Raw genomic sequence first — 27,522 nt, forward strand, 5'->3', positions numbered from 1 at the left:
GGAGCAGGCACAACTACATACAACCTGAGTATTGCAAATCAAGCACAGAGTAGAACAGATGAAACCCCAGTTCAATAGGAAAACCAAGAAATCTAAGATCAGAAAAAGGAACAGAATATCAAAAACTAAATATAAAATTTATCTAAAAATTTTAGTGATTTCACTGATTTTAGTGACCAACATGTGACCCTTCTGAATTATTTGTGGAAAGGTGCACTTTTCACATGCCCAGCTCAGAGGAAAAAAAAATTTATTTTTTTTTTAATATATTTGGTCCAAGCAGAAAAAAAACAAAAAGACAATCCTAACCACAAAGGATAATGTCAGTTCCTAATCAGAGCAGCTGTTTCTGTATATACCTCAGGGAAAAAAAAAATTATGAGAGCTAAACTCATAAAGCAAGAACTCACCTCCCCATTATTCTAGGGATCATAATAGACTAGTTATGCAGTCCAATTTACAGGCCAGTAATTCTGAGACTCAGAACAAACAGATAAAATGACCGCTCATTGATCTCTCTGCTCCTTACTAGAAACCCTATAAGCTTTTGCTGCCACACTCCAGGTAAGATGCAAAATCTTGTAAGATTGTACATTATAATGTTCGCTACCATCTCAAGTCACTAGTATGACCTTCAGCCACAAGTTCAGCAGATGGTTTATTGCTCATTTGGTTCATTCCTGGATGGTAATAAAATTAAATGTTTTGTTCAAAAGATACTTCTTGACATCTCTTTATATATGCTAACAGCATCTCCCTGTATCATCGCTTCAACTTGCAATATTTAGGCATTTTTTTAGCAGTCAGCTATCACAAGGCACAAAGGCCTTCCCAGCATAAATCAAATCTCTTGCTCTGAATACCCAGATTTCACCACTTCTTTCTTCCTATCCCATAACGTGAGATCATTTAGTAAAGACATAAGAACTTACAGTGTGTGTAACACAGTTGGCATTGTTAATATATTTCTGAGTATCTCTGTCTTCAGAAGACATACTCCAGGGACTGAGAAATCAAGAATAATCAACTATTTCTTTTCCTGGAGTAATTTACTTTATTTTAACGAAAAAAAAAAAAAAAAGTGTACATTTTTCCAGACAAGTTCTAACCTTTTAGTGACAACTGCTGCAGACTGAAAATAAAATTGTATGAGGTTCAAGGACACCAGCCACATTTTTTCCCTCTCTGCCTGCCTATCAGAAATAATTGCAACAGTCCTAGACTCCACAAGATATAGACTAGCAGATAAGTGATAACAGAGGGTCAGTGACAAAGGTCAGAATTAAAGGGCATAGTTTGATAACTGAGAAAAATAAGGATACACTTGGCCAGATATGAATACGGAGTTCAAGAAAAGTAGTCTAAAGAAAGAGGAACTCAATAAATAAAGGGGAAAAGTTGTTTTCATCATATGAGACAGCAAGAGTTAGAGAAAAAAAAATTTCTCAAGCTTACAAGCAGCTGAGCTACCAGTTTCTTCAGAACATGAAGAACAATTCTCTGGGGAGAAGTCCATGTACAGCAGATAGCCACACCATCAGGAGTATCAACTTCTTCCCACACCTGATCCATTGCATGAGAAAAGATACTGGTGTCTGTTAACTACTGCTAAGAAGTCTGAAGTGAGAAGCTACAAAAAGTAAGTTCTGTATCTGCCCCACATATCTATTGGTGATACTTCTGTAGGTATCTAAACCTCCCTTGACAATATCTATGTATACCAGGAATCAGAAAGACATGGAGTGATCAACTGCTTTTAAATTTGCCTAGTGGTTATAAACTACATAGCTTTCATATCCTTGCATCAAAACCAGGCAATCCCAAAGATGATAATACAGTTTAGATCCACTTGGAATAAAAATTGCATGAAGTCTTATCATTTATACAGCACTATCAGGTCAACCCTTCTGGCCTCCTAACTACAACAAACCACCTACTACTTTCCAGCCCTAAAATGATCTCCAAAACAGCTCAAGATCACAGCTGTGCAGAGGCCCTAGGAATCAATAGTAAATTCAGTTTGTGTGGGCCTGATAATGAGAGAAAATAATCTCTTGCACATATGGTGGCAGCACTACCACCACTGTACCTTTTCTGTTCCCTCTAGAAATGCATCTTGTAGGCCTGCCCTTCTTCATCAATCCAGGGAGTTTACTGCTGCAACATTCAAGCTAGATAAGACCTCTTAATAAGCAAGAGCAGTGAGAGTCTCAGGGCACTGTCACACAAACCCTTTTTTCTTCACATGGCCATACATAACACCAATTGTCACTGCAATAAAGGTCCTGAGGTGGAATTGGCAGTGTTAGGTTTATGGATGGACTTGATTTAAATTATTCTGTGATTCTGCGTAAGCAGGCCTGAGCTGACCAAAACTAGCTGAGTAACATCAGCTGTTGTAGGCAGGAGCATTTAACTCCCCAGCCTAGCACTCAACCTGGTTAGCATTGCACTTGCATGGCAAACCTAGAAGCCCTTCAGTACAGGCATATGCAATAGCCATACAATTGCAGGCAGGAAGGCATACACCTACCACTTACAATTGTGGTATAGGCATTTAGAAGCAAGCATGGTACCCTGTACAAAACTGGAAAACCTGTACCGAACAGCAAAGATGCATAAAATTGAAGGAAGGAATCATGTCATAGTTTTTCCTTGCTAAGAATGTTCCTGCAATTACTCATTCAGGGAAAAATTCAATTACCTTCTCACTGTACTTGCTCTTAAACACAGAGAAAGAACACAGTTGCCATTCTGACTTTTAATGAAGGGGTTTCATTACATTTTACTGTACAAATAGATTGCTTTCAAAGATAAATACGTCATATTAATGATTTACAAGCTCACTATGTCACTTAAGTTTTCTAAACAGTTTTAAGAATGCTTCCTTCTTTGAAAAGAATAAAGACTTCTTATCCTAAGTAAATAGATATGAAAAACACAACAGTCAAGGCAAATTCTTCTTGTGACTAGAAAAGGAAAAAGCTTTTGTATTTGTTGAAGGTTATATCACTTGTTTTATGGAAGAGTAATAAAGCACAGAGACTTTGCCTAGATAGGCAGCCCTGTGTTTGTAGCGTGTGATCACGCAGGATCAAGTGCAGAGTAACAAAAAGGCCTAGAAAGCAGGAGACCAAACATGTACAGCATAGTGACTCAAGGAGGCATTAATTCAGAATTCCAGTTACTTAAATACAGCTCCTTAAGTACAGGTTCATGGAGAATACTTAAAGATGATGAAAAGTATAGATTTTATTCCTTTTTTTCCTTTTTTCTTAAAAGTCTTTTCACATTTATTTGGAATTTTTGCTTCCAAGGAAGTAGCTCTTTCACCTTTACTTTTCTTAGCTATTATCCTAATCCTGTATTTCAATAGTTGCTGTTTCCCACATCTATAGATTTCATTACAATTTGCTTAATACTGATCATGAACAAATTTTATATTAAAAAAAAAAACCAAAACAAACCTCTAGGTATTTAGTTATGCAAAGAAACCAGAAAAAAAAGAAATTAAAACATAGAAAAATACATCAGTTTGGTTTGATGTCTTTGCATTTACAAATAGAACCTGTGAACAGTGCAAATGGATTTGTACTGTTCCACAAGTTGTTTATAGATGTTAAGAACAGAAAGAGTGTGATACTTTAAACATCTTTGGTCAGTCTCATAGACTAATCTTCATTACTACACGAGTCCAAGATGAAGTTTAACAGAATTTCTAAATGCCTTGGGTACTAAATCAGTACTATTAAGAGGATTTGCAATATAAGGAAACATTTCTGATAATTTCATTCCCTAACCTAATCATTATAGTAATCTTCAACAAACAGAAAATCATGTAAATTTGCAGTTAATGTTTGCCGATTCCTTTGGAAAAACTGGTTAGAAAAACTGTTTTTGTCCAGTTGGGTTCCTGTGTATTCTTGTGTATTGGGAATTAAAAGACAACTTGTACTTAAATTTAACTGCAATGAATTGATTTTACAGCAGCTACATGCACACATGTGGACCAATCCGTCACCAGATAAACAATAATTTTGGCATATTCACAAGAGGTGGGTGTAGTCACTTCTTAAACATATACAAATTTTTTATTCAAACTTGTATACTTAGAGATAGGTACATAATTCACAAAGTGGAATATATGACAGACGATGTTTTAGGGACAAATCTGAAAACGAAACATCATTTGAAACAGAGTCCTTGTTTTACACTTCTTAATTCATCCAAATAGGTTATCGTTTATTATGAAATTTCAAAGACACAGTTCACCTAGATTTGATAATTTTTGTGTTCAAGTAAACTTCAGAAGTGCTGCAGATAATAAAGAAAACTCCCTTATGATGTCACAACACTACGTTACTCATTAACTGACTTTTTAAACCTAGTTTGAACTGGAGTCACACCAAGACAGCACTTCCTATAGCACTGGAAGGCTGTGAGTTCCAAGGCTCACTCTAGAATTGAACTTACCTAAGTCTGCAGTTAGCTCCATTAAAATGCTGAAAAAAGGAAGCTCCTTGGAGGACTCCGTTTTTCTTTCTGAAAGTCACAACAGCTTCCGAAAATCAAGTAATGACACACCGGCCAGTCCTACAGAGAGTGTCGGATCAGTATTTTTAAGGTAAATCCTAATATGTTTGAGTGTTTTGCATGTGCTCAATGATGGGGCAAGAGGGCAGCAACATAGGAAGGCACTGGGACAAGTGCACTAACAAAAATATGCAGATAAGGAAGCTTAATATGAGAAGGAAACACATAGAGATGATTACTTCATGTGTGTTACTTATTGCACTGGGAAGGCGAGCACTACTGTAAAGGAAAAATTTGTCATGGAGGACAGAAGTGTATTGTTTTCTCCTTCCTTATCTATTGACACTGAAATAGGGTTTTGAATGTCTATAACACTATATACTAATAAAACTCAAGTTTTAAAGTGATCTCTATGGGATCACATAAATACCTATAATATTTGATCTCTGTACAAAACAAATGTAAACTTTGCTAGATCAGGGAGGTTAACAAAATATTTTCATGTGTGTTTTAACCTAAAAGAACTTCATAATGTTTATTAAAGATATTTTCAAAGTAAATGCCACCTTATTTACAAGAAATATTCATGGAACTAGAAAACTTGCTAAATGAATAAAGGGTTTCCTGATAGAACATTGCCAAAAAAAAAAAAAAAAAAAAAAAAAAAGTAGGAGAAATCCGTTTTCTTACTTTGGAAGGGTGGACTTGTTGAATTGCAACTTCCCTTTATGGTGGAATTCATTGCAATGCAGAGCTCTGGATAAATCATGCACATTATAGACAACACAGAAAAATGAAGGAAGGCGATGTCAGAGGGCTACTGGCACTTACTGCTTATCCTTCCCCATCTCCTGAAGGAGCAGGACAAGTAAACACCCATGTCAACCCACCATGTTCAAAATATCATTAGACATCTACTGGTTCTTAATCCGCTTGAAAATTTGTTGCCACGGGCTGGTCCTTAATTGTTGCATGGTGCCAAACAACCCTGAAGAATGATTTGGAACCTCTACATAGTCTTTGTGTGGCTGAATTACATTTCTTTGTGGCTGTGCACAAGTTCTTTATATGGGGTGACAAATCTTACCACTAATTGGGTCACTATTATAAAAGAGTCTGTTGGCCTAATTTTTTCTCTTTTGAAATATTATTAAGGCTTTTTATATTATAGCTGCATATCATCCTTTCTTCCAGCTTGAATGTCAGAGAGATAATGTCCAACAGTTTGAACAGAGAGATAACAGAGAATCAAAAATTTCAAGTTTTAATTAGAGATTTCAAAGACTCTTATCTAGAACTAATCACTTAGAGCTTGTTTTTTAAAAAAAAAATTTTCACATGACTTTTTTATGCCTCTTGATCGCATTTTCCAGTTAGGAGTGAGACATAAGTACATACAGAGGTATTCAGAGGGTGGCAATACAAGTTACTGATTTTTTACTACTTCCTAATTTGGACAATATAAATTTTGTTCTCCTTTCTGTGTCCTGTCCAGAACACTGGGCAGACAGATGTACCTATTTTTTTATTTACCACTAAATAACCAGTTCACAAAAAGCTGCCATATATGCTCTGGGGGCAATGTGATCAGGCCTTACAAAGAGTTAAAGAGTCCTTTAACCCAGATTTCTCAATAATCAACCTGCCTGCCAAGTATCGAGTGGTAGGGGCAGGCCTTCTAGAAAACCAGTTTACTCAGTTGCTGGTTCAGTAAGGATAATAAGATCATAAACCCCTGCCGTGAAACCATACCTCTATCAATAGCAAAGATGGAGTAGCAGGTTGAAAATACTAGACAATCTAAAAAGAAAGATGCATGACAGCACTCAGTGAGCTAGATGGACTGAGCTCTCACCAAACTTGCTCTTCACGTGTTAGTTACAGTCATGACACATTTATTGAAAATGAGCCACATGAAAAATCATGGAAAATGCTTTTGGGAAAAGTAAATGGAGGCTCTGCATTTTTAGGTACTATTTTCATAAAATCCTATTTATTTAGAGCATATTTTCTATACATGCACCCACAGAGAAAATCTACTGTATTAATGATCGTTCTTGCTCATTCAAATTATTCATGCCTCCGGACAAAAACTGACTATACGCCTAAGATTTTATATACATCTGTTTTCACCTCACTGTAATTGGCACCATGTGGATGAGCATGAATTTGGCAGAAACCAGGGTGTTATTAACATTTCATAAAGGGGAGCTCACAGTTTATCACCATGGCAGCATCTTATTCCTGACATAGAGCAAAACTGATTTCAGAAGCACATTAAGGCTCTGGAGCTAAAGCTGAGGTGTCAGCCTTACATTATTGATCGGAAATTTGTATTGACAAAAGTACTGGCCACATGTCTTTGCAGCATTTTATCAGCATGAATGTATGAAGTTGTTCTGACATCAGAATAAAACATGTTCCAATAGGTCAGAGCAAAATATGGGCTAAAAAATTAGGGATCTCAAACTCCCATTTGGAGCCCATCCCTATAATATGAGTCAATACCCTGTATCCAATTCTCCTAAAATTTAGAAAAATCTCAAGGATTTTGGTTTTGAATAATCCTCAGAGTGACTCTAGGAAAAAAAAAACCCAAACATATTAAACACAAGAAAATTAGTTTTTTCAGCAATTTAGACCACCAGTTCTGTGAATGTCATAATGCTATGTATGTTTATACCAATCCTAGCAATAATCACATTGCAGGTTATATATTAAATCCTTTTTAAAAAAAAGAAGGTTCAGCATTTGTCAGGCATATTGTTATTAGGTAAAAATTACAAGAAAATTTTTAAAAATTATAAAATAATGTACAACATGGAGAGGTTTGTTTTCTAAATATCTCATGAAAATGGAAGTCAAAAGGGTTCTTGACTCTAGCTATGATCCAGCAGCTCATTTGTTGCACTACAATATACAAATAAAGTAAATAGAGTACTCACATCTGGCATTAATATTTACCTCTCTTTTGCTTACAACAAAATATCAGAAAACTCTGTAACTAGTAACATAAACTTTAAAGATGGTTTTGTACAGATGGGTTTTTGTTTGGACGCAAAAAGGAACCCTACACACATTTTTTGACAGAAAGCATTTTTAAAGGAAATTCTGCATTGAAATTATATCCCTCAGAATCTTCCAATGTACTGCTGTAAGACCTGAAACACTGGCAACCACATTACTGCTAAATGGCTTGCATTTGGGATTTGGCATTCACCTTTTGTGGCCTGACTACAAAGACGTATTTACACTTGTTTTGGTTTCTTTTTGCCCCAGAGTAATATAACTCCTAGTTCTAAATGAGACAGAACAGTAACTGTATAACCACAGCCAAACAGCTTATTATTCACAACTCCATCTGATGTTAAGGGCTGTGCGAAAATTGATAGTATTATTAATTCTTTCACATTATCTTGTGTTCCTCACTTTAACCTTACTCTTCTAAAGTTAAGAACAAACCTTTCCTATGCTGCTGGACACTATAAGTCTGGGCACTATATTTTCATGCAGAAGATTCAATTTATCCTCAAACAAGAAGGTTTTCATTTTCTTACATACTTAATGTACCATACTGCTGCACTTCAGAGACTGCCAGATGACTAAAGGTCTTTTTCAACAAAATTATCACCATATTTACACATATCATGAATGCTTGCATGCACGCAGGCATATGTGGTTCCAAAAAGGACCCACATGTATTCCTTTATGATACATAGATTGAGTAATTATATATATCTATGCACCTTATTCATTAGATATACATCATCTGTTTGATATCCTAAACATACAGCTGTAGTTGGATTGAAATTTTTGTCCAAGTCATCTGTATACAGAGATGTCACACTTGGATATTGTCCAGGATTTCCTTGCATATTTATAATCAGAGGATGACAAACCAAGTTAATGTGACCCACCAGAGTAGAACAAGCAATACTTACATTTATCTTTTTTAGCATAGCTGGACAATATATTAAATTAGAACATCTATTTCTTCCATTAAAAATGGAAATATATTTTTTAAATTATAAATGGAGAAAGTGGATTTTGGTGCCATGAGATTTCACACAAACATTTTAAATTATAAAATCTAGGCATCACAGTATTCTAATATGTTAGCATTGCCATTCATGAGGCATCCAGGCCAATATACTGCATGAAAATATGCCACAATGGCTCTTTTTTTTTATCATGAGCTAAGAGGAGACACTGACGTGTGTTTTTCAGCAAAATGCCAACTGGCTGAGCGCTTTCTTACAGCTAGCAAAATGGAACTGTTACATGTCACAAAGCTGCTTTTCCCAGAATGTAAGAAAGTTGCCGTGAACAAATTGGAGCAACGGTTCTACTGTGTTTTGCCATTAACCCTCCGTCCCATACTGTTCTTTTGATCACCATGGCACAGTAAGACCAAGCGGTGAGGCTCACAGTATGCAGTGTGTCTTCTGTGACTTTACACGGGTCATTTTGAAGGCCATTGGCTCAAAAATGGCAGTAAGTGTGCTGATGAGTACATGCTCACTGGGAGGTGTGCTGACACCACATTACTAAAACCCCAGAAGTTTTGTGTGGGGTCTCAAAAGTCTCTCCCTTTTGTCCTGCTGGGTGTTACAGCACACCCAACAGTTTCAGCACGGAGCCACAAGGAATAGTCCCAGCACACTTCACCATTTGTGGTAAGTGCTTCAACTAGCTTCCAGCACAACTTACTTCATCCGTCCCATGCACTGCCCCATCAAAAGGGGAGTTCAACTAATACAGTAATACAGGCTACCGTAAACAAAAACCAGGAATTGATAGTCAGATAAGTCCAGTAAACAGCTTGGAAGAAAAATATTAGCTGATATGGCTATCTATAAAGAAATTTCAAACTTTTAAAAACAAATAAATTACTAAATTTTTAAGCCCGGCAAGAAACAAGACTCAACAGGCCAAAACTGCTTTTCAGTCCTTACAAAATTGCACCATTCACCATGTTCTGGCCCTGGTTATCTTCCACAAACTATTTTGGACCTTGGCTCCATCTATTTTGAGCATACTTCAGGTATGCTAAGTAACTTGAACACTGTTTTTGAACATTCCTGCTTGAGTTAGGAGTATCATCAACACCTCTCTATACAGCCTTCATAAGACTACTGGTGTTCAGGTGGGGGGATCACGCTTCAGAAAATACCTGAACCTACCAGAGACAGTTCATAGGAAAAAAATACATATATATATATATATATATATATATATTTATATATATTTATATGTTTTATCTGAGACTAATGATAACATGAAAATGAAGAAAAACAAGAGACAGGTTTACACTGCTCTTCATATTTAATAAACTAAGAAGTAATGGCTTTAGATTTCAGCAAAAAGGATTCAAAACCATGTTGCAGATGACTGAGGACATCCCCTAGCTGACAGCAAACACTGGAACTGGTGGCCTGGACACTGATGATGTTTTAAGAAAAACTTAGACAGAAGTCTTACCAGGAGTGACACAGGAATAGCAGGCCTTAACTTGGGACTCAATAACTCAGTGAATCTCTCCCCATTCTACTTTTCTCTGATTTCATATGTATCTTAAATCTTTTAATTTTGCAATGGAAGTTATTTGTACTGTTTCATCTCAAATTTTTTATCCTTTGCTGTGTTATACATAATGGTGAAGGTTCTAATTACTGGAAACCCTGAATCCCCTCTAAGATTTAATGTACTCTTCAAGGAATACATGAACTTTTGCCTATACAGTAATACATTTTTGTCACTAGTACTGCGGGCATTGAAAAGTAATCCGCAACTTTATGGTGCACTGCTTTCTCTCCCCAGTATGCCCTTAAGCAGTTAGGGAAAAAGACAGCTCAGAATTTCTGACAATGAATCTCTGCTGGAGACAGCTTGATCTTCAAATACTTGCTTTACTGTATCTGTATATATAAGCAATTATCACAGTACAGTAAGACGTCCTTTGTACTTTTATTTTCTTTTTATGTAAGACTTGATGATAATAAAAGCATATGGTATGGCATTCAAGTAAATCTCAATTACATGAGCAGTTGCACATTTGCTTTTTTAATAGAAGGCACTCCTACCTGAGTATTATTGAGAATCCTGGTATTCGGAGCTTTTATTGCTCAGGAGTGTCCCCTCTCTCTCTGGAGTTGCTGTACCATGCACAGTCTGACAGACCTTGGCCACCGTTTCATTTTCAATTCCTCCAAAAAACCCACAAGCAATAGTCCTGGTTCATTGCTTATTACTTCCACTGTCATTATCAGATAACAGCAAAGTGGACTAAGAATGCGAGTATTGGCAATCTGCCAGAACCAAGGCTCTGATAAGAGTTAAGATATTGTGATATGGAAGAAATTACTAAGCAGGGAGCCATTTTTCAGTGCCAAGGCTTTAGGCATCAATTTATTTGAATGTAAGTCTCTTCTGCACTAAATGACTAGACAGATTTATTTAAATCATGTAGCTGTGCACACCTTGAGAATGGAGCCACATGAAACTACAAGATGGACTGAGCTCCAGGACCAAGCAATTCCTTTCTAGCTCTTGCACCACTGAGGTAAAGACTGGAACCTCTGGCAACGAATGAACAAAACAGTCAGTGGTAGCATTTATCTCCTAAACAGGTGGTTAAACCTGACAGACTGAAAATCTAAGCAGTCAAAAGAAAGCAAATTTTATTTATTCAAATATCTAAAATTCTCACATATTAAAACCAGCACTTCTGCTGAACTGCATATAGTTACACAGGAATTATTCAACCACAAGTCTGCCTCAAAATTAGGACTAAATTAGCAAATCATTTTTAATGCAATGAAAAGCCTCCAAAAACAAGATGAGGGGCAGTCACTTTTCCTACTGATTCCAACCATCCTGTGCATGCCTTGTTAGTGCACATTTACACAAGACCAATCCTGAGGGTACCTAAAGCCTCACACAGGTTGCTGCAGCCAAGAAAAGGGCCTGAATGATGCCTTCCCCAGCCCTCTCAGTTCCACCTCTATTCATAGTCCAGGCAGCTGAAATGGCTCCTATTATGTTATGGTTGGATAAAGGAGACGCTGTTATATTGACACAGGTTGTGTCTGATGTAAGGGAACAGGGAATAATAGCAACATTCTTCCCTTCCACAGGGAAGAATAGCAGCAATCACAGGTACATGGCTTAACAGGCCTAACAGGCTGAATAATCTCTCTTGTAAATTAAATCTCATTTCCACATGTGCCTTGACTTTTATGGTAAATACTAAATGAACGTTAGTTAATGGTTTCTGCCAGAAATACAGCCATTTAAAATGTTTTCCTTTCTATGCATCTTAGCACGTAGTTTAAATTTTGCTATACTGAAGCCAATTAAACCAACACGGTTTAGCAAAAATCATACAGTAATCTCGCATTTTTTGCAGGATCTATATGCCCAAGCATCTATCGCAGTCTTGAGCCATTTCACCATTAACACCTCCTTCTTATTACTGATTTCCTGAAAGTACTGCAACAATACCTAAAACTTATTTCTTGTACCTCCTAAAGACCAAGTATTCAAAGGCAATTAATTTTCATTCATACTTTTCAATCTGAAATGTACATTAGTATCTATCTCCTACATAGATACTCACTAAAAGAAACTACTGTACATTTTCTCCCTTTAGCTCATGTGAATAGTCTGCTGTTAGAAAGTTATTCTGTTATTAATTTTATTAAAATATTAAAATAGACGTTTGTCTAGGCATGTTACTTTGAACTCTCATCCCACGATCTTCTCTCCTTTGAATGTGTACTTACAACCACAGTGTCCATCTTAGCTTTATGAAAACATTAGTTCACCAAACTGAAGCCTAACTGGGTATTAACCACTACAAATATAGTAAAGACATTTTTCATTTGTACATTGACAGTTTGTGACTGCCATGCAAGATGACTTGTGCCAATGCTGCCTTAAATCTTAAATGAGGGCACTCAACTTGCCCCAAGGAAGGCCAGGGATAAGCCAGCTTGCTGTTTCTTGCACAGTATTACGTCATTTTGTCAGAATTATTAGGAATGAGACAAAGGCAAGGCCCATCTGGAATCAAATCTGAACAAGGATGTCGAAAAAACAAAGAAGAATGTCTTTAAATACGTCAGTAACAAAAGGAAAACTAAGAAGAAACAGAGAAGGCAGTTACTGAACACCACCTTTGCATTCATTGGTCTTCACTGGCAAGCCCAGCCCTCAGGAACCTCTGACCTAGGAGACCAGGGTAAAGGAATGTCAGAAGCAAGACTTTTCCTTGGTCAAGGAGGATTGGGTTAGAGAATACCTTGGCAAATTCTACATACACAAGTCCATGGGTCCTGATAGAAAACACCCAAAAGTGCTGAGACAGCTGATGGACATCATAGCTATGCTCCTTATTATCATCTTTGAAAAGTCATGGAGAGCAGCCTTGGTGCCTGAGGACTCAAGAAAGCAAATGTCAAGACCCCAGTCTTCAAACAGGGCAAGAAGGAGGATGCAGGGACTATCAGCCAGCCAGCCTTACCTCAGTCCCTGGAAAGGTGGTGCAGCACCTCATTCTGGAGGCCTCCTCTATCCACAGGGAGCACAAGAAGGTGATCAGGAGTAGTCAGCATGGATTCACCAAAGGCAAATCATGCTTGACCAACCTGATTGCCTTCCACAATAAAACAAATACCTGGATGGGTGAGGGGAGAGCAATAGATCTTGTCTACCTCAACTTCAGTGAGGCTTTTGACACTGTCTCTAACAATGCCCTCATAGACAAACTCAGGAAGAGTGGACTGAATGGGAGGACAGGCAGGTGGATTGAGAACTGGCTAAACAGCAGATCCCAGAGCCATCATCAGTGGCACAGGCTCTGGTTGGAGGCCTGTCCCTAGTGGTGTCCCCCAAGGTTCAATAGTGGGCCCAGTCTTGTTTAATTTACCCATCAATGACTTGGGTGAAGGGGCAGAGGCCTGCTCAGCAATTTCACTGACAACACAAAGCTGGGAGGAGTGGCCCATACCCCAGAGGGCTCTGCAGCCCTTCAGAAGGACCTCAACAGCCTGGAGAGATGGGCAGAGAGGAACCTTCTGAAATTCAGCAAAGGCAAAAGCAGGGTCCTGCACCCAGAGAAGAATAATCCTGTGCAGCAGCATAGGCTGGAGGCCAAACATGTTGGAAAGCAGCTCTGTGGAGAAGGAGCTGGGAGTCCTGGTAGACAACAAGCTTTCCATGAGCCAGCAGTGTGTCCTTGCAGCCAAGAATGCTGATGGAATCCTCAGCTGTATTTGGAAGAGCATTGTCAGCAGGTTGGAGGATGTGATCCTGCCCCTCTGGTTGGCCCTGGTGAGGCATCACCTGGAGTGCTCTGTCCAGTACAGAGCTCCTCAGTACAAGAGTAGGAGGTCCTGGAGATGTCCAGCAGGGAGTTACTAAGTTGGTCAAGAATCTGGAGCATCTCTCTTCTGAGGAAAGGCTGAGGGAGCTATAGATACCTCCAGCCTCTAGAATGGAAGACTGGGTGAGGACCTTATCAGTGTCAGGTATTTGACAGAGTGCCACGGGGACAGAGCCAGGCTCTTTTCAATGGTGCCCAGCAATTAGGAGAGGCAATGGACAGAAATTAACACACAGGAAGTTCCACCTGAACATAAGGGAAGAATTTTTTACTGGGCAGGTGACCACACACAATGGAACAGGTTGCCCAAAGAGGTTGTGGAGTCTCCCTTGCTGGAGATATTCAAGAACAGTCTGGACACAATCCTGAGACATATACTCTAGGACAGTCCTGCCTGAGCCAGAATGTTAGACCCTCTGGTCCTTTCTAACATGACCCATTCTGTGGTTTTGTGCTTTTCTCTGAAAAAAAAAAAAAAAGGAGTGTGGGGTCCTGGTGTTGAGAAAGGAAGCATAAACACCTACTCGTCCACTCAAGATCTAAAGCCGCAGATGGAAACACCAGCTAATCACTTCAGAAGTTCACAGCAGTGCAGCAGTCCAGATGCCAATGTCAGTTTTGGACTACTGCCTGCTTCCACGAGTCACCGGGGAAGAAAACAGGGCCCCGACCACCGCCACCTTCCCCCCCGGGACTGTGTTTGTGTCAAACCGCGTATCTCCTGTGCCCCCGTATAAAACATTAAGGATGGCTTTTGTTGGAGCCGGCGGGAGCCGGCGTCTCACACGACAGCGTCCCGACTGAATAATTTAAAGCTCGTAAGGGATCGGCCTCACGGGGAGCGAGAGGCCGCCGAGTCCGCGGGCGGCGCCGGGCCCGGCCGAGCGAGCTCAACCGGTTTGTGGCGGCTGCGGCTCCTGCCAGCCCCGAGCTGCGACGGGACCGCCCAGGGGCGGGGCGCAGGAGGCGGAGCGGGCGGCCCGGCCCGGCCCGCCGGCGGCGGAGTGCCTTGCAGCAGCGGCGTGAGTCCTGCTGCCCGTGCCGATGGTGCTCATGACCGAGCCGCGGTGCGATGCGGAGGAGCCGAGGGCAGCGCGGGCCGCCGGCCGGCGGGAGAGCAGGGGCGCTCCGCGGCTGTGAGTAGTGCCCGCGCCGGGAGAGGGGCCCCGCCCGGCGCTGTGCCCGGGCCGCCCGCCGGGCAACGCCGGGGCCGCGGGGAGCTGAGGGCGGGGGCGGCGGGGGAGCCCCCCGAGCGGTGGGGCCGCGTGTGGGGGCGGCGGCCTGGAAGCTCCCGGGGAAGTCACCAAGGGGGCTCCGCCTCCAGGCTTAAATTGGGCGCGAACACCCCCGCTCAGGCAAGACCCGCTCTCGACTTCGGCGTTGAACTCCGAAGTTACGGTTTTAGGAGTAAGGCGTATAAATACTGCTTCTAGTGATTTCACCCAACAGCCTGAAAATCTTTCTGAGCCGTGGCACACAAATTCAGTAGTTGTGCTTTATCACTTATGTTAAAGTTCTCGGGCTTCTGTGAGAAGCTGTGATCCTTTACTCCGGGTGCCAGGAAAACTCAGAACTTTGTCGAAAGTTCACAAAGTCTCATATAGGCAAGAGACGTTAAAATGGCAGTTCATACTGATGTCCCTGAAAACGGAGGATGTCCCTTCTTGGGAAGAAGGGTGGTGGTCACTTGCCCGTCCTGGCATGGTTCCTCGCTGGGCTTCTCGCCCAGCGTGGCCATACTCGTAGTCGCACTTCTGCTTTTTAATCTGAGAAGTACCGTAAAAGTTGAGCAGGTGAAGAGGTCGAAAATATTCTTCATGAGGAAGAGGAGGCTCTGCCGGCTAGTAAAGGCTGTCTGCTTGGACAAACTGATGGAAGGTAGGGGAGTCAGAGTGCTCAGAAGGGTGGGAGGACTCCCCTGAGGCTCCTGACCTTCCCGGCCTTTGATGATCACTGGGAACATCAAGAGTTACAGGTTCATCTCCTGCTTTGGTCTCTTGCTTCCTGCAGAGAACTCAAGTTGTTTAGTTGCTTGTGCACCATGGCAATGACCATCACGTGAAAATGTTGCTGGACTCAAGCAGCTGTTTCCAGGCCAGGCTGCCAATTCACATGGGTCTTGGCAGTCACAAGGACAGTGTTTGAGAAGTTAAGCATCTGTAGAACAAGAAACTAAAACAGGTGGGGCTTTCTCCTTAAAAGAAATTAAAATTTTCTCCTATTCTGGGATGATTCCTCTTCCCAAAGAATTTTTCTTCACAAATATTTTTTCTTAAACATCTTCCAGGAAAAAGGCAGACAAGTTACCAGCAGCTAGCTCTTTCTCTTAAAACAAATTCTGAGAAGGTCTGTGTTGGTTTCGGGGTTTTTTTCCCACAGCTGATCTCTAAGCAGATGTATTCCTAAAGTATGTATCACAGTGAAATCTGTTGCCAGAAATAACTTGCTTGTTAGAGAGCACAGGGAATCAAAGTGTCTTCTAAGTGTCCTTTATCCTGTATGGTATAATCACATCAGTGACTTCACACTGCAAATGAAACATAATTCCCAGACCTTCTCTAGAATCTTCTGACTTCAAGCTTTGGATCCTGATCCCTGCGCAGAATTATGCCAGTGAACCTAATGAAGTTCTTCAGGTATGCAAGATCTGTATCTGATTTTTCTCTTGAAAACAGAACTAGGAGTCCAAGATAGTATATGAAGAGCTTGATCTTGGAGGCATTGCACATGCACAGGTAACTGACCATCTGTTTTGCCCCCAGGTGTTTAGTCTTTCAGTCCTTCATCAGTTAACAGTTAGAAGCAAGGTCGTTCCTAGCCAGTGTGATAAACAGAAAAGTCTTACTCCCTCTGATTCTGTAGGTTTTTTAGCTATCATTTTTTGCTGTTCAGTAGGTGTCATGCAGGGAAGAGCTAGGCAGTCTGTTACACTGTAAGATGCAGTGTTCAGCAACAGTAGCCTGACAGCAGGAGAGTGAGAAGACTGGGAGAGGAAAAAAAAAACTGGAAAAGCTTTGTCTTAAACTAGGAAACTGTTGAAACATTTGGTCTTTGTAAACAAAGTTGGAATTTATTTTCCAGCCCCATTTCACTGAGAAATTTGTCTGAGAAACTCTCGTGTTCATTTGATTGAGAGTTAACCTCACAAGCCAGGTTTCTTTGATTTGACTGATGTGATGTTACAGGGGAGGTTGTTCAGCTCAAGAAGAGAAGCTTTGATTCAGCTAGAAATGAGATTGCTACAAGCTGAATTGTTGAAGATTTAGTTTTAGAAGATGTTGTACCTAAGTATATGTGCATTTGGTGTAGTTTCATTCCCCTCATGTACTTTCAGAGAACAATACGCAACTAACAGAGCTCATGATGATCTCTATTTGAAAAAAAAAATGTTAGCAGGGTTATAGAGGTTTATGGAATCTTTAGTGTTTTTTAGAGCTCACAGGGGAGAGAGATTCATCTGTGTAAAGAGATTTATCTGTATAGAGTCATCTGTACTTCCTGGAGGTATGCTTAAAATGTTGCTCAGTTTAGAGGTGAACTTCATAGCTTAACATGCTGCTGCTGCTACCATAAGGGCTCCCTGGGGGATAGGTGCACCTGAAGGATTGAAGCTGTAAAAGTATTTTGAGTTGTTTTGGGTTGGTTTTTTTTTTCAGGGTGTTTTTTGGGAGTAGTTTTTCTTAAGTGTTCCAAGATTAGAAACTCAGGAGTTTGTATTTATCCAACAGGGATTCAGAAGAGTTAAGTATTTTCATACTGATTCAGAAAATGGGCTAGTCTGGCATGTTTACCAATACAAAATATATTTGCAAAATTTCCAATAGATCTCTGTGAGTTGTAACCCAAGAGATAACACTGTGTGGAAGATGGGCACAGTTTTTTTGCAGAACCAAAATAGTGATGTGCCAAAAGTTTGTCATTATGTTGAGATCCTTCCAAGCAAATAAAAAATTTGTGGAAAGAAAAAACCTTCCAAATGGAGTTCCCTAACCATTACATCCTGATGTGGCCTTGGATCAAAAAGGAGCTAACCCTTTCACCATATTTGAGGAGTTTTTTTTTATTTTTTTTTTTTGACTGGGAAGTGGGGTGTGTTTTATTTGTGGTGGCATTGGACCTCCCATAGAAGCTGTCAGCCCTGCTTCAGGGACAGCTGATGGAACAGATGTTTGTTTGAGCATTGAAAAAAAGAGTGTGGTACATTAAGGAGAAATGGCAGAGGAGTAATAGCAACATATGCCTTGTCAGCATCCCTCTGCTTCTACCCATGCTTGCTTCTGACAATGTCCATGTAGCACTTTCTGGTACCACTGGTAATATTTGTCCTGGTATGATTCAGTCTTGCTGTACAAGTGTGATGTGATGGCTTACAGTATGGCAAGATTCTGCTAATATTAAGTGGCACATTCTGTCCCCTTATGGTTTACAGAATCAGGTCATGTCCAATTACCACATGTAACTTAAAGAAATTAAGAGACTCGGTCTTAAGAGTCTGATATGTGTGGAAGGTTTTCATTATTTTTTTTTTTTCAGCAAAAATGCATTGCAGGTACTGGGGAAAATATGCTGCTGCAAGCAGTGGAAAATGCTTACAAGCAAATTGGACACTTCTGTGCAGGGACTATGTGATTTTTATGGTTTATTTGTCTGGCATATTATTCTTCCATAACAGATGTTTCTTAATCACTGTTTATCAGTTGATAAATTAAAGCAAAATTAATTGCCTTACTTGTGCTTAATCAAAATTCACTATTTTTTTTTTACCTCTCTTACTTGAGGAAAACACAAAATGCAGAGAAAAAAAGGGAAGTTATTTATTACTGACATAAAGTTTTATTTCAGTTTTGATCTAAGTTGACTCCTTTCCAGCAGCCAGACTTCTACTGTGTTTTTTGGGGTTTTTTATTTGCAAAGGGAAAAAGGTGTAATTATGTACTTCAGGGGATGAAGATATTAACACATACTAAATATCACATTTTTTTAATTCTTCCCTAGTAGTTCTTCCTTACTTTTATAGCAGAAGTTATAACACATGATCTCTAAAGAAGGAGAGGCTTGAAAATGAAACATTTCAATTTCTGGTGTGACAAGAGTTTTCCAGTGTAGATTTCAGCCTTGATTTGTTCATGATGATGTTTTTTGATCACTTCTGGTTTTTTCCTTTTTTTTCCCCTGCCATTCCTACTTTGTTCACTTTATGTGCATGCTTAAGTTATAAAAGCAGTTCCATGTGTAAATGCATGGTATGGATCTAAAGAGTTATTTTTCTTTCCACCCAGGTGCCTCATGTGGCTAAGGTATTTACTAGTTATATGCAATCTGTGAGAAATGCTTGTTAGGCAGCATGATAGCTACAACTTTGGGCAACAGGATTTGTTGTTGTTATTTGACAGGTGATGCATAAACATCCCATCACAGTATTGTCTGTTTACTTCCGTCTCCATAAACGTTGCAGTCATGTGGTTAGAAATTATGTGCTTATCTAATGAGACCACTGCTGAGACTAATGATCTTTATGCTCTGTACATAGCTGTTGCCAAGTCCCTGTATTGCCTTTCCAATGAATCCTTTCTGATCTGTGTTACTTTAACTAAACTTCTACTTGGCACTGTCTGTCTTTGCCTCAGTCCTTGGAAAAACAGTACACTAAGGTTAGGGAGGTTAATAAGCTCCAGAAAGAGTGGCAGGAAATAATATGTAGAGCCGTAGTCTGCAGATTGGCAGCTGATAATTTCAGCAAGACAGGGAACATAGAGGCAGACTGAAGTGAATAGAATTGCCCTCCGTGAATAGAAGAGGGAAACCCAGTTATCTGACTATGAAGCAACAGTTCTGTACATCTCCCATAGAATCAGCCATACCCTGGCATGTCCTACGTGTGCCTCAGTTTAGCCCTCTGGCTATAGTTTCAGTCTGTTTGTGAAAGATAGACCACCTGGGCAAAAGACTCTTGATATACTTTTGTAGCTGCCATCTGTGCTATACTAGAAGAAGAGCTGTTTAGATTTGTTCAGCATTTTTCTCAACAAGAACGAAGTTCATATTACAAAAGTGCAGTAGATAACAGAATTATTTATATTCCTATTTGGTTTTGAGAAATTTTAGCATACATGTAAATGTGCCAGCATAGGAGAGTGTGTTTTGCTGTGGAGGGCAGCTTGTGGCCACTGGAAAGGCTCAGATTGAAGAAGCAGGCTTTGAGAGCATTCAGTGTCATGGTAACACAGAAAACTAGAAAAAAAATGGTGAAAATAGAAAATCCAGTTGTTCTTAGCAGGTGGCTGGCTACCATGTGTTACATCTGATTCTAATAAGACTACCTTTTTCCAAGACTCTGGAAGGAAAATGATTCCTTATATTCAGTGTCACAGTCAAAGGTGCTATTGTGACTGGTGTTGGTTAGACCCATGGTTGGGAGCTAGTATTTCCTAGTGTGAAGTTGTAGGTTTTGTATTCAATTATCCACATTGTTCTGGTCTTTTCCATGAACACATGAGCGGCTCTGTAAGAGTAGTCCTAGGTTGAAAAGCTAATGGGAAATTCAACATTGTCAGATCCTTGGTGAATGGTTCACTTCTGTCCTTGGTGAAATGCGTGATGAAACATCAAAAATGTACTGGGGTAGTCCTCAAAACTTCAAACTTTGTCTCCTTGATTAGTGTTGAGTATTAAACAAGGAAAGCATCAAAAAGCACAGTAGATAGACACAATGAGAAATTAATTTTCATCTCATTGTTTTTCATTTGGCTTTGTTGTCCGCTATTCTTGCTGGGGAACCTCACAAAAAATGTAAATAAGATAGGTAGGAGCAGAATCTAACACACTTTAAACAGGGAAATCTTAACAATGATTTGAGTTATCTTTTATCAATGCCAGTTTTCAAAGACACAGCTTTATGAGAAAATCCAATCCTCCTTCTCTCTGTATATTTGTATATAATGTATCAGAAGAATCAAAATTATTTTTTCTTATGTACATTGATTAAAACACTTTTTGCGCAGCATAGTGAGCTGCTATTTCTAAATGTACCATAGAACTGAACCCTGCTGGTCAAGGGTTTTGTGGCAGCTTCACTTTATAACAGCAGAGAATGGAAAAAGTGTTGATAAGATTGTTTCCAGACCTCTGCTTTCATCTCTAACTGCATTCTTAGTAGTGCTTGTTAATATAATTACAGGGGTCTAATGTATTTTTTTATTTGCATTTTGGTTTTGGGGTCTTTGTTTTGGGTTTGGGCTTTTGTATTTTGTTTTATTTTTTGCATATTTGAGTCTGATGTAACTACTTAGTTTTTTTCAATAACACAATTAATGCTGATAAACTGGCATCCAAGTCTTGTAGTATGTTGAGGTATGTTTCTCTGGAATTGTTCTTCTAAAAACCAGAGGTGCAGCTTTAGGCAATGAGGCCTGAATTATGCTAATTCTATGGTGATCAGGCCTCATTTGTAAAGATGCTTTTTTCAGATACATACATGTTGTTTCTGCCTGAGTTAAGGAACAGCTCTGATTGATAGATGTCTGTAGGGTGGTATTGAACATACCAATTGTTTGTATATAGATCCAGTTTTTATCTTTGTAATTAAATTTGGTATTGAATAATTACTAGACCTAGAAAAGTGCCTTTTTACTCTTTTTTGCACCCTGAACAAGTTATAAATAAAGAATTTTTTATTTTTCCTTTCTCTTCACCTCTGTAAGCTAAAAATAAAAACGTGAATAAAGACTGTATGCTTCCCTTTCAGTATGAATTGTGATTGTATTTTGTCTTGCTTTGGGTTAGATTAGGCAGGCTAGAATTAGGAGATATGAAAGTTTTTTCTCCTAAATTATGCAAGCAGGTTGGAGAATGAGAAGAGCACATGCTTCTCTCCAAAACAGAGCTGAATGAGTGTATTTTGCTTTATTTTCTTTTTTTTTCCCCAAAAGCGTGTCTGTCTGAGATTTCTGTTGTGTGCTAGATTTGACGATGCTTATGTTCAGATAAATAGTTGTTGATCATGGAAGCTGCATGGTGGGAATCTTTGGAGTTGAGTGAAGATATATATGAGAGGGCTTTTGCTTTTTGAAGTGGATACATGAAACGGAAACTCTTGAGAAGACAAGAGAGCTAAATGGCTTGTGTTCCTGTTCTAGTGTTAACTTAGTAAAATATCTTGTTATAGTGTCTCTTGTTTCAGAGCACAGGGAATTCTTCTGTGGCTTTTTTTTTTTCTCTGGAACTTGATAGCAGTCTGGTTTTGATTAGACAGGGAATACAGACAGTTAATAATAGATGGTATTTAGAGCAGAGAATTTACATACTTGCTAATGACGTCTGCGGTGTCACAGTGATCTTGCTGATGTCCAAGTGGTAAGGCAGTGTGAAACTTGATCTAGTTATTATGTGAAATGTCTATTCAGTTGAGGAGAAAAACTTGACTTTCTCTGTCCTTAACAGAGTTGCAAGGGTTTCTGTTCAGTATGAACTCCAAAATTTCATTTGCATTTTTAATAAAGACATTGCAACACAAACATATGAAATTATTCACAGGGGAGTAATTGTGTTCCAAGAGATAGATGTGGAATAGAACACAGTAAGCATTTCTGCAATCAGTTAGCTGAAAATATAAAATTAGTTTCAGATTTTGAGGAAGTCCTAAACAATTTGTTTCATTTCTCTTTTGGTGCTATCTGACATCAAGATTCCAGCTGTATCTACAGGTGTGTTTCAAACTAGAAGTGCCTAGAGAAGCACGTGGTGTATGTGCAAGTGCGCCCATCCATATGCATGTTTTACACAGTTAATGTGCAGCTGTGTAACTCTGCCTCCATTATGCCATGTTTGACTCTGATCTCATGAGGGGAGAATTAGCCTGCTCCTGAACAACCTGAGGAGGTTAAATCTCAGTCTGGTTCATACCCATTCATATTTACAAGTTGACCTTCTCTGTCATGCAGTTTCACATCTCTGAACTATCATTAATGCTTTGCTGCTCTCTATATTTGGTATAAATACATCTGCTGGCTGTAGATTAACTATACAAAAGACATACAAAGTCCTGCACTTCAGAATCAGCTGCTTTCTTTCTTTCAGATTTCAGTCTTAAGTACAAGCTGTGTAAGTATATGGATATATACAAATACCAAATGGACACATTATGTCAATCTAACATCTATTATAGCACATGTTAAGTAGCTTTCTGCCCGTTTGTGATTAGAGTAGCTGGAGCTCGTTTTCTGCCTGTTTTTGTAGTTTGGGAGTCTTAATGATAGTCCATGGTTGGCTGTCCATTTGCATGGTGAAAATGGTATGTGGTCTTCAAAGTAGATTAAATTACAATTTTAAGAAATTGTTTCTGGGAGATGTGTTATCTCACATAAACAGTGCTGAGTGCCACATAACACTAGAGCATGGCTATAGAGCTATGGGAGGCATTTTGCTTCTGCATGACCAGACTGTACAGACGACACCTAAATCCTCAATTTGAGCACTATTGCTAGTTTTTCCAGTGTGGAGACCATTCTAACCTTCTATGAAGAAGATTAGCAGCAGGAGGGTTTATAGTGGAAATATATTTTCTTCAGTCCAGGTGTGAAGTAATTGAACTGTGTACAGTATGAATTCAAGCTCATCTGATAACGCACTTCAGAATCTGATTACACATGCAAAAATGGTTTGTTCATACTGGTGTGACATAGAAAAGATATCTAGTAGAATGATGGGGCATGTCTTCTGAAAGAAAAATTTGAGATTTAATCCTAGCCAAAGGTAGTTTGAGACAACTGCTTCTCTAGCACGTGATAGCTCAAGGAAAGTCAGTGTTTAGGAGACCTGTGATCCTCAGCATGCTGAGCAATGTCCTTCCAAGCATTGGTACATTCCATTTTACCCTCTTGTAGTCATCTCTGCTGGAAGCATGTTGCTGATATGTTTTTTGGATAATGCCTAGATAAATCTCTTCATCCTACTTCATCTTCTCTGCCTTTAAAAACCTGCCAAAGTCTGTCATCTTTATTTGGGATCCTTAAATGTTTGGGGTCTTTCCCTTTGACTTTAAGTTTCTTTGAAAGTAGCCCAGTTCTTTACGTGCATAGACTCGTAAGGTAGTAAGAATAGCTTAAATATCACTATCTCTTAGCAATAGTACTGTTCACACTACTTTGATTCCTTTGTCAAATCCTGTCGGTGTGCCAACAGCTACCCGATAAATCCAACACAACCAAAAGACACTACAGAATGTCATTGTATTTGTTGTATATTGTTGGATATTTTTCTCATGGGGTGTACCAAGCATGGTTGTGGACGTTTGGGGAGAACTTATTTCCCAACTACTTTGGTTTGATTTGCAGTAATACAGCAGACTAACTGCTATTGCAAAATTAATACTTTTTGAAGAACGTAAGTGAAACTGGACCAGCAAGGCTTATAAGGTAACATGATGATCTAATATATATGTTCCATTCACAGAAGGAACATTGCACCAATGCTGAGTCACATTAAACCCTTGGGAAATATGCTTTGACTCCAGTTTTGCAAACAATTGAAGATGTACCTAATATCTCTGATTATTCAACAGGACTTTTTTCCTCATACATAACTAATCTGCAATATGTGGACTGGGGGGCTGGTTTGTCACAACTTATTGTGGCTTCTGAACTTCTAGAGCAGTTATCAGTTATCATTCCGGAGGGCATCCTGTAGAAGGAGTTGTATGGCTGCAGGGAAATGAAGGCAGTAATCACCATATAGTTCTGGAATTTTGGTCTCTCTTGTGTATGCCTGAGAAATGTTTGTGTCTGGTTCAGTACTGGGATTGTCAAAGAGAGCAGTTGTTCCTTGAGGTTCACTTTCCAAACTGTGGCCTATTACCACTTCTCTCTCACACTGGTTTTATTCAATACTTCTTACTCAAGCTGTATTTGAAGGGAACAGAGGAAAAGTTACTATTTTAGATTAATGTATTTAATCTTTTTTCTCTTTGAGAATTCCCATTAATGTGGTACAGTATAACTTTCACAGGGAGTCTGAATTTTTCAAGTCCTGATGAAGGTTAATGTCAAAAAAGAAAGTCTGAAGTTCAGAGAATTTTATGCAATCCAAGGAGTTTGAACATGTCTGCCACAAAGCTTTGTTTTCCCAGAAACTACTCAGATCAGAAGAGGTGAAGTTTCTATGACTTTTAAAATTTGTTGATGAGTAATGTGTTTCTGAACTACATTAGAATGGAACTTAGTCCACTGCTTTGGTTTATGTATTTCATAGCACTTTCCCTTAAACACAACTAATTTTCATTTTAACTAGCTTAGATACAATGTATGATCACAGTGTAAGTGCAGGACTTGGCTTTGAAAATACTCCCTATGACAACTGTTCTTTTATTTGAAAACTAGAGACAACTTCTTTTCTTTTAAATATTATTTTAATAGGCTTGGTGATAGTACCAAATATATGTTTGTTTTCTTTTTTTTTATTTTAATGGTCCCAATTTCACAAAATTCTTTTGCTTTGCCCTGACATTTGCAAATCCAGTTATTTTATGTGCATCTGCAACAGCTGTAATGAGAATCATTCATTTTTCAAGTGCTCTTAATCTAATTTGTTGTTGTTGTTCTGACTTGTGTGCTCTTTTTACAAAGCATTTAAGAAAACTAACTCACTCGTGAAATTGTGAGGATTGTGGGAAGGGAAGATTCTTCTGATACTTATAAAACACCTACTAGTAAATTAGTTGCTGTCTGGAGCTATAATTATCAGAAATATAAGAACAAATTTTTCTTTTTCATTTTGTGCAGAAAAAAATAGTTTTTCATTATGTGCTGAAGTCATGATGACAGGGCGGGGAGGGGTGTGGAGGATAGACATGGTGAAACTGTATCAGCTGGTAGGAATACACCCTGTTGCTTCCGTCAGTGTCGTGTTTTATGGGTGAATTTCCTCGCTGAGGTGCTGCTGTTCTCAGCTGCAGGAGGCATCTTGGAGAGGTGAGCAGGCTGACAAAAGTTAGCTCTGTGCTCCCACACACAATTGTCAGCAGGATTAGCATATTGGGGTGCCTGAGCTCTCTGCAGTCTGAAACCAGCTAGATGGAATGGGTTCAGACGCTAGAGGCTGGAAGTAGTAGAAGCTAGTAGGGAAGACAGAAAGAATGGGTGAGGGAAAGGGAGTAGGAATTCTAAGTAAAAAAAGCAGCAGCAAAGCATATAACCATACTGACAGGTGTGAGTGGTAGAACCTGTGTTGTAGTTTTAAAAAAAAATATATTTGTACTATAGAGGCCTCCTTGATCAGCTGGTAGTATTGCCATGTGAGAATAGCAGACTGACCAAGGCAGTGATAGACACCAGTAAGGCTTCAGGCTAAAGCAACTAATCTTAAAAACAACACTGTGTTATATAGTCATGTTCATTTGGGAGCTTCCATGCTAAGCTGCTTTCTCTGAACCTGGCAATTTTGTCTCACCCTGTTCCTTATCCCACTCATTTCTGGTATTCTCTGGCCACTCTTGGAGCCCAACGGTTTGGGTAATAGAAATATACCAAGAATCTGAATAAGGCGTTTTCAGGATTTGCAGACTTTTGGAATACAAACTTCCCTATGTTTGCAGGGAGCACCTTGAGTTGGTAGTCTATTTGTCTGCTTAAAATCTCAAACAGCATAAAGCTGCTTGTTTGGGTTTTTCAGGCAGATGGCGTTCCACTTGAATCTCATGAATTGCCTATTTAATTGTCATTTCTGTCGACTGAAAATAAAAACTGATGATGTGTGGTCAAGGCAGAGCTGATGCAAGAGTGAAGTTATGGGGAAATAATAGGGGTTTTCCTTATTGGCTTTGTGTATAACCGAAAGGATTAGTAAAATGTGACTTAGGGAGTAGGAATTCTGTGCCCTTGTGGTGGGGAGTGCCGAGGGTGCTGAGGAAGGCTTAGATATGGAAATAGCTGTTCTATGTAAATATAAGATGCCTTAAGAATCCTGGCATTTGTCCTGTGACATAAGCTCTAGTTCAGCTGGGAGGTAGGATAACACCTCATTAGACCTCAATTAAGGTGTTGTGAGGCGTATCTTCTGATCTTACTCATCAGAGTGCAATAAAAGCAAAAGATCTTTTTGTGCCCTTCCTAAAGGAAGATTTGATTAGTTTGAGAACCTCTATTAGCAAAACTTTTGTCTTAGTAAGAAAAAAACCTATTCATAGTAAAGACAGTGTCACATGATGACTGTGGTATTGCTGTAAAATTGCACAAATTGAACAGTATAATGGAAAGCTTCTGTAAATGAGGTCATTCAGGCCAGGCATTGAATTAGTGGGCGACATGGTTTGGCTTTCCTCTTTAATCCTAGAGTTTTTCTGGGACTTCATGTTTCTGCAGTCAAGTGTGTGTATGTATTTGTCATGTCATTTTCATTCCTCACACCCTATTATTAAGAAAAGCTCTTTTTCTCTAAGTTTTCTGAGTTGTCGTTTTGTTGGAAAATTATGGAAAGGAAAGCCAGGGGGACACTTTAATGGTGTATTGCTTAGTCTTCAGACTCTGAGTCCATAACTTTCTGAAGCACTGGCATGTGCTGTGAAAAGACAATGCACCTTGGTGGCAGCGCTGCTTTTGTAAAATAACACCAAT

The 27,522-nt window shown here is 39.3% G+C and overlaps 1 protein-coding gene across 10 annotated transcripts in view; it reads left to right on the plus strand.

The window, feature by feature from the left end:
* The first annotated feature begins 4,412 nt into the window (after nucleotides 1-4,412).
* The window catches only part of GRAMD2B (GRAM domain containing 2B), a 41,274-nt gene continuing 18,164 nt past the window's right edge, over nucleotides 4,413-27,522 (plus strand). For 8 of the 10 annotated variants that reach the window (XR_009280763.1, XR_009280762.1, XM_058865345.1 and 5 more), the window contains exon 1: nucleotides 4,413-4,624. Coding sequence is in view for 7 of the 10 variants with exons in the window: in XM_058865345.1 (XP_058721328.1) it covers nucleotides 4,500-4,624 (125 nt within the window). In the remaining 3 variants the exon portion in view is untranslated. Of the gene's footprint in view, nucleotides 4,625-14,903; nucleotides 15,055-15,752; nucleotides 16,100-27,522 lie in introns of those variants that run through there. The other 2 variants (XM_058865343.1, XM_058865347.1) reach the window with 2 other exon arrangements.

Source organism: Poecile atricapillus, chromosome Z, assembly GCF_030490865.1.
Source record: "Poecile atricapillus isolate bPoeAtr1 chromosome Z, bPoeAtr1.hap1, whole genome shotgun sequence".
NCBI classification, from domain to species: Eukaryota; Metazoa; Chordata; class Aves; order Passeriformes; family Paridae; genus Poecile; species Poecile atricapillus.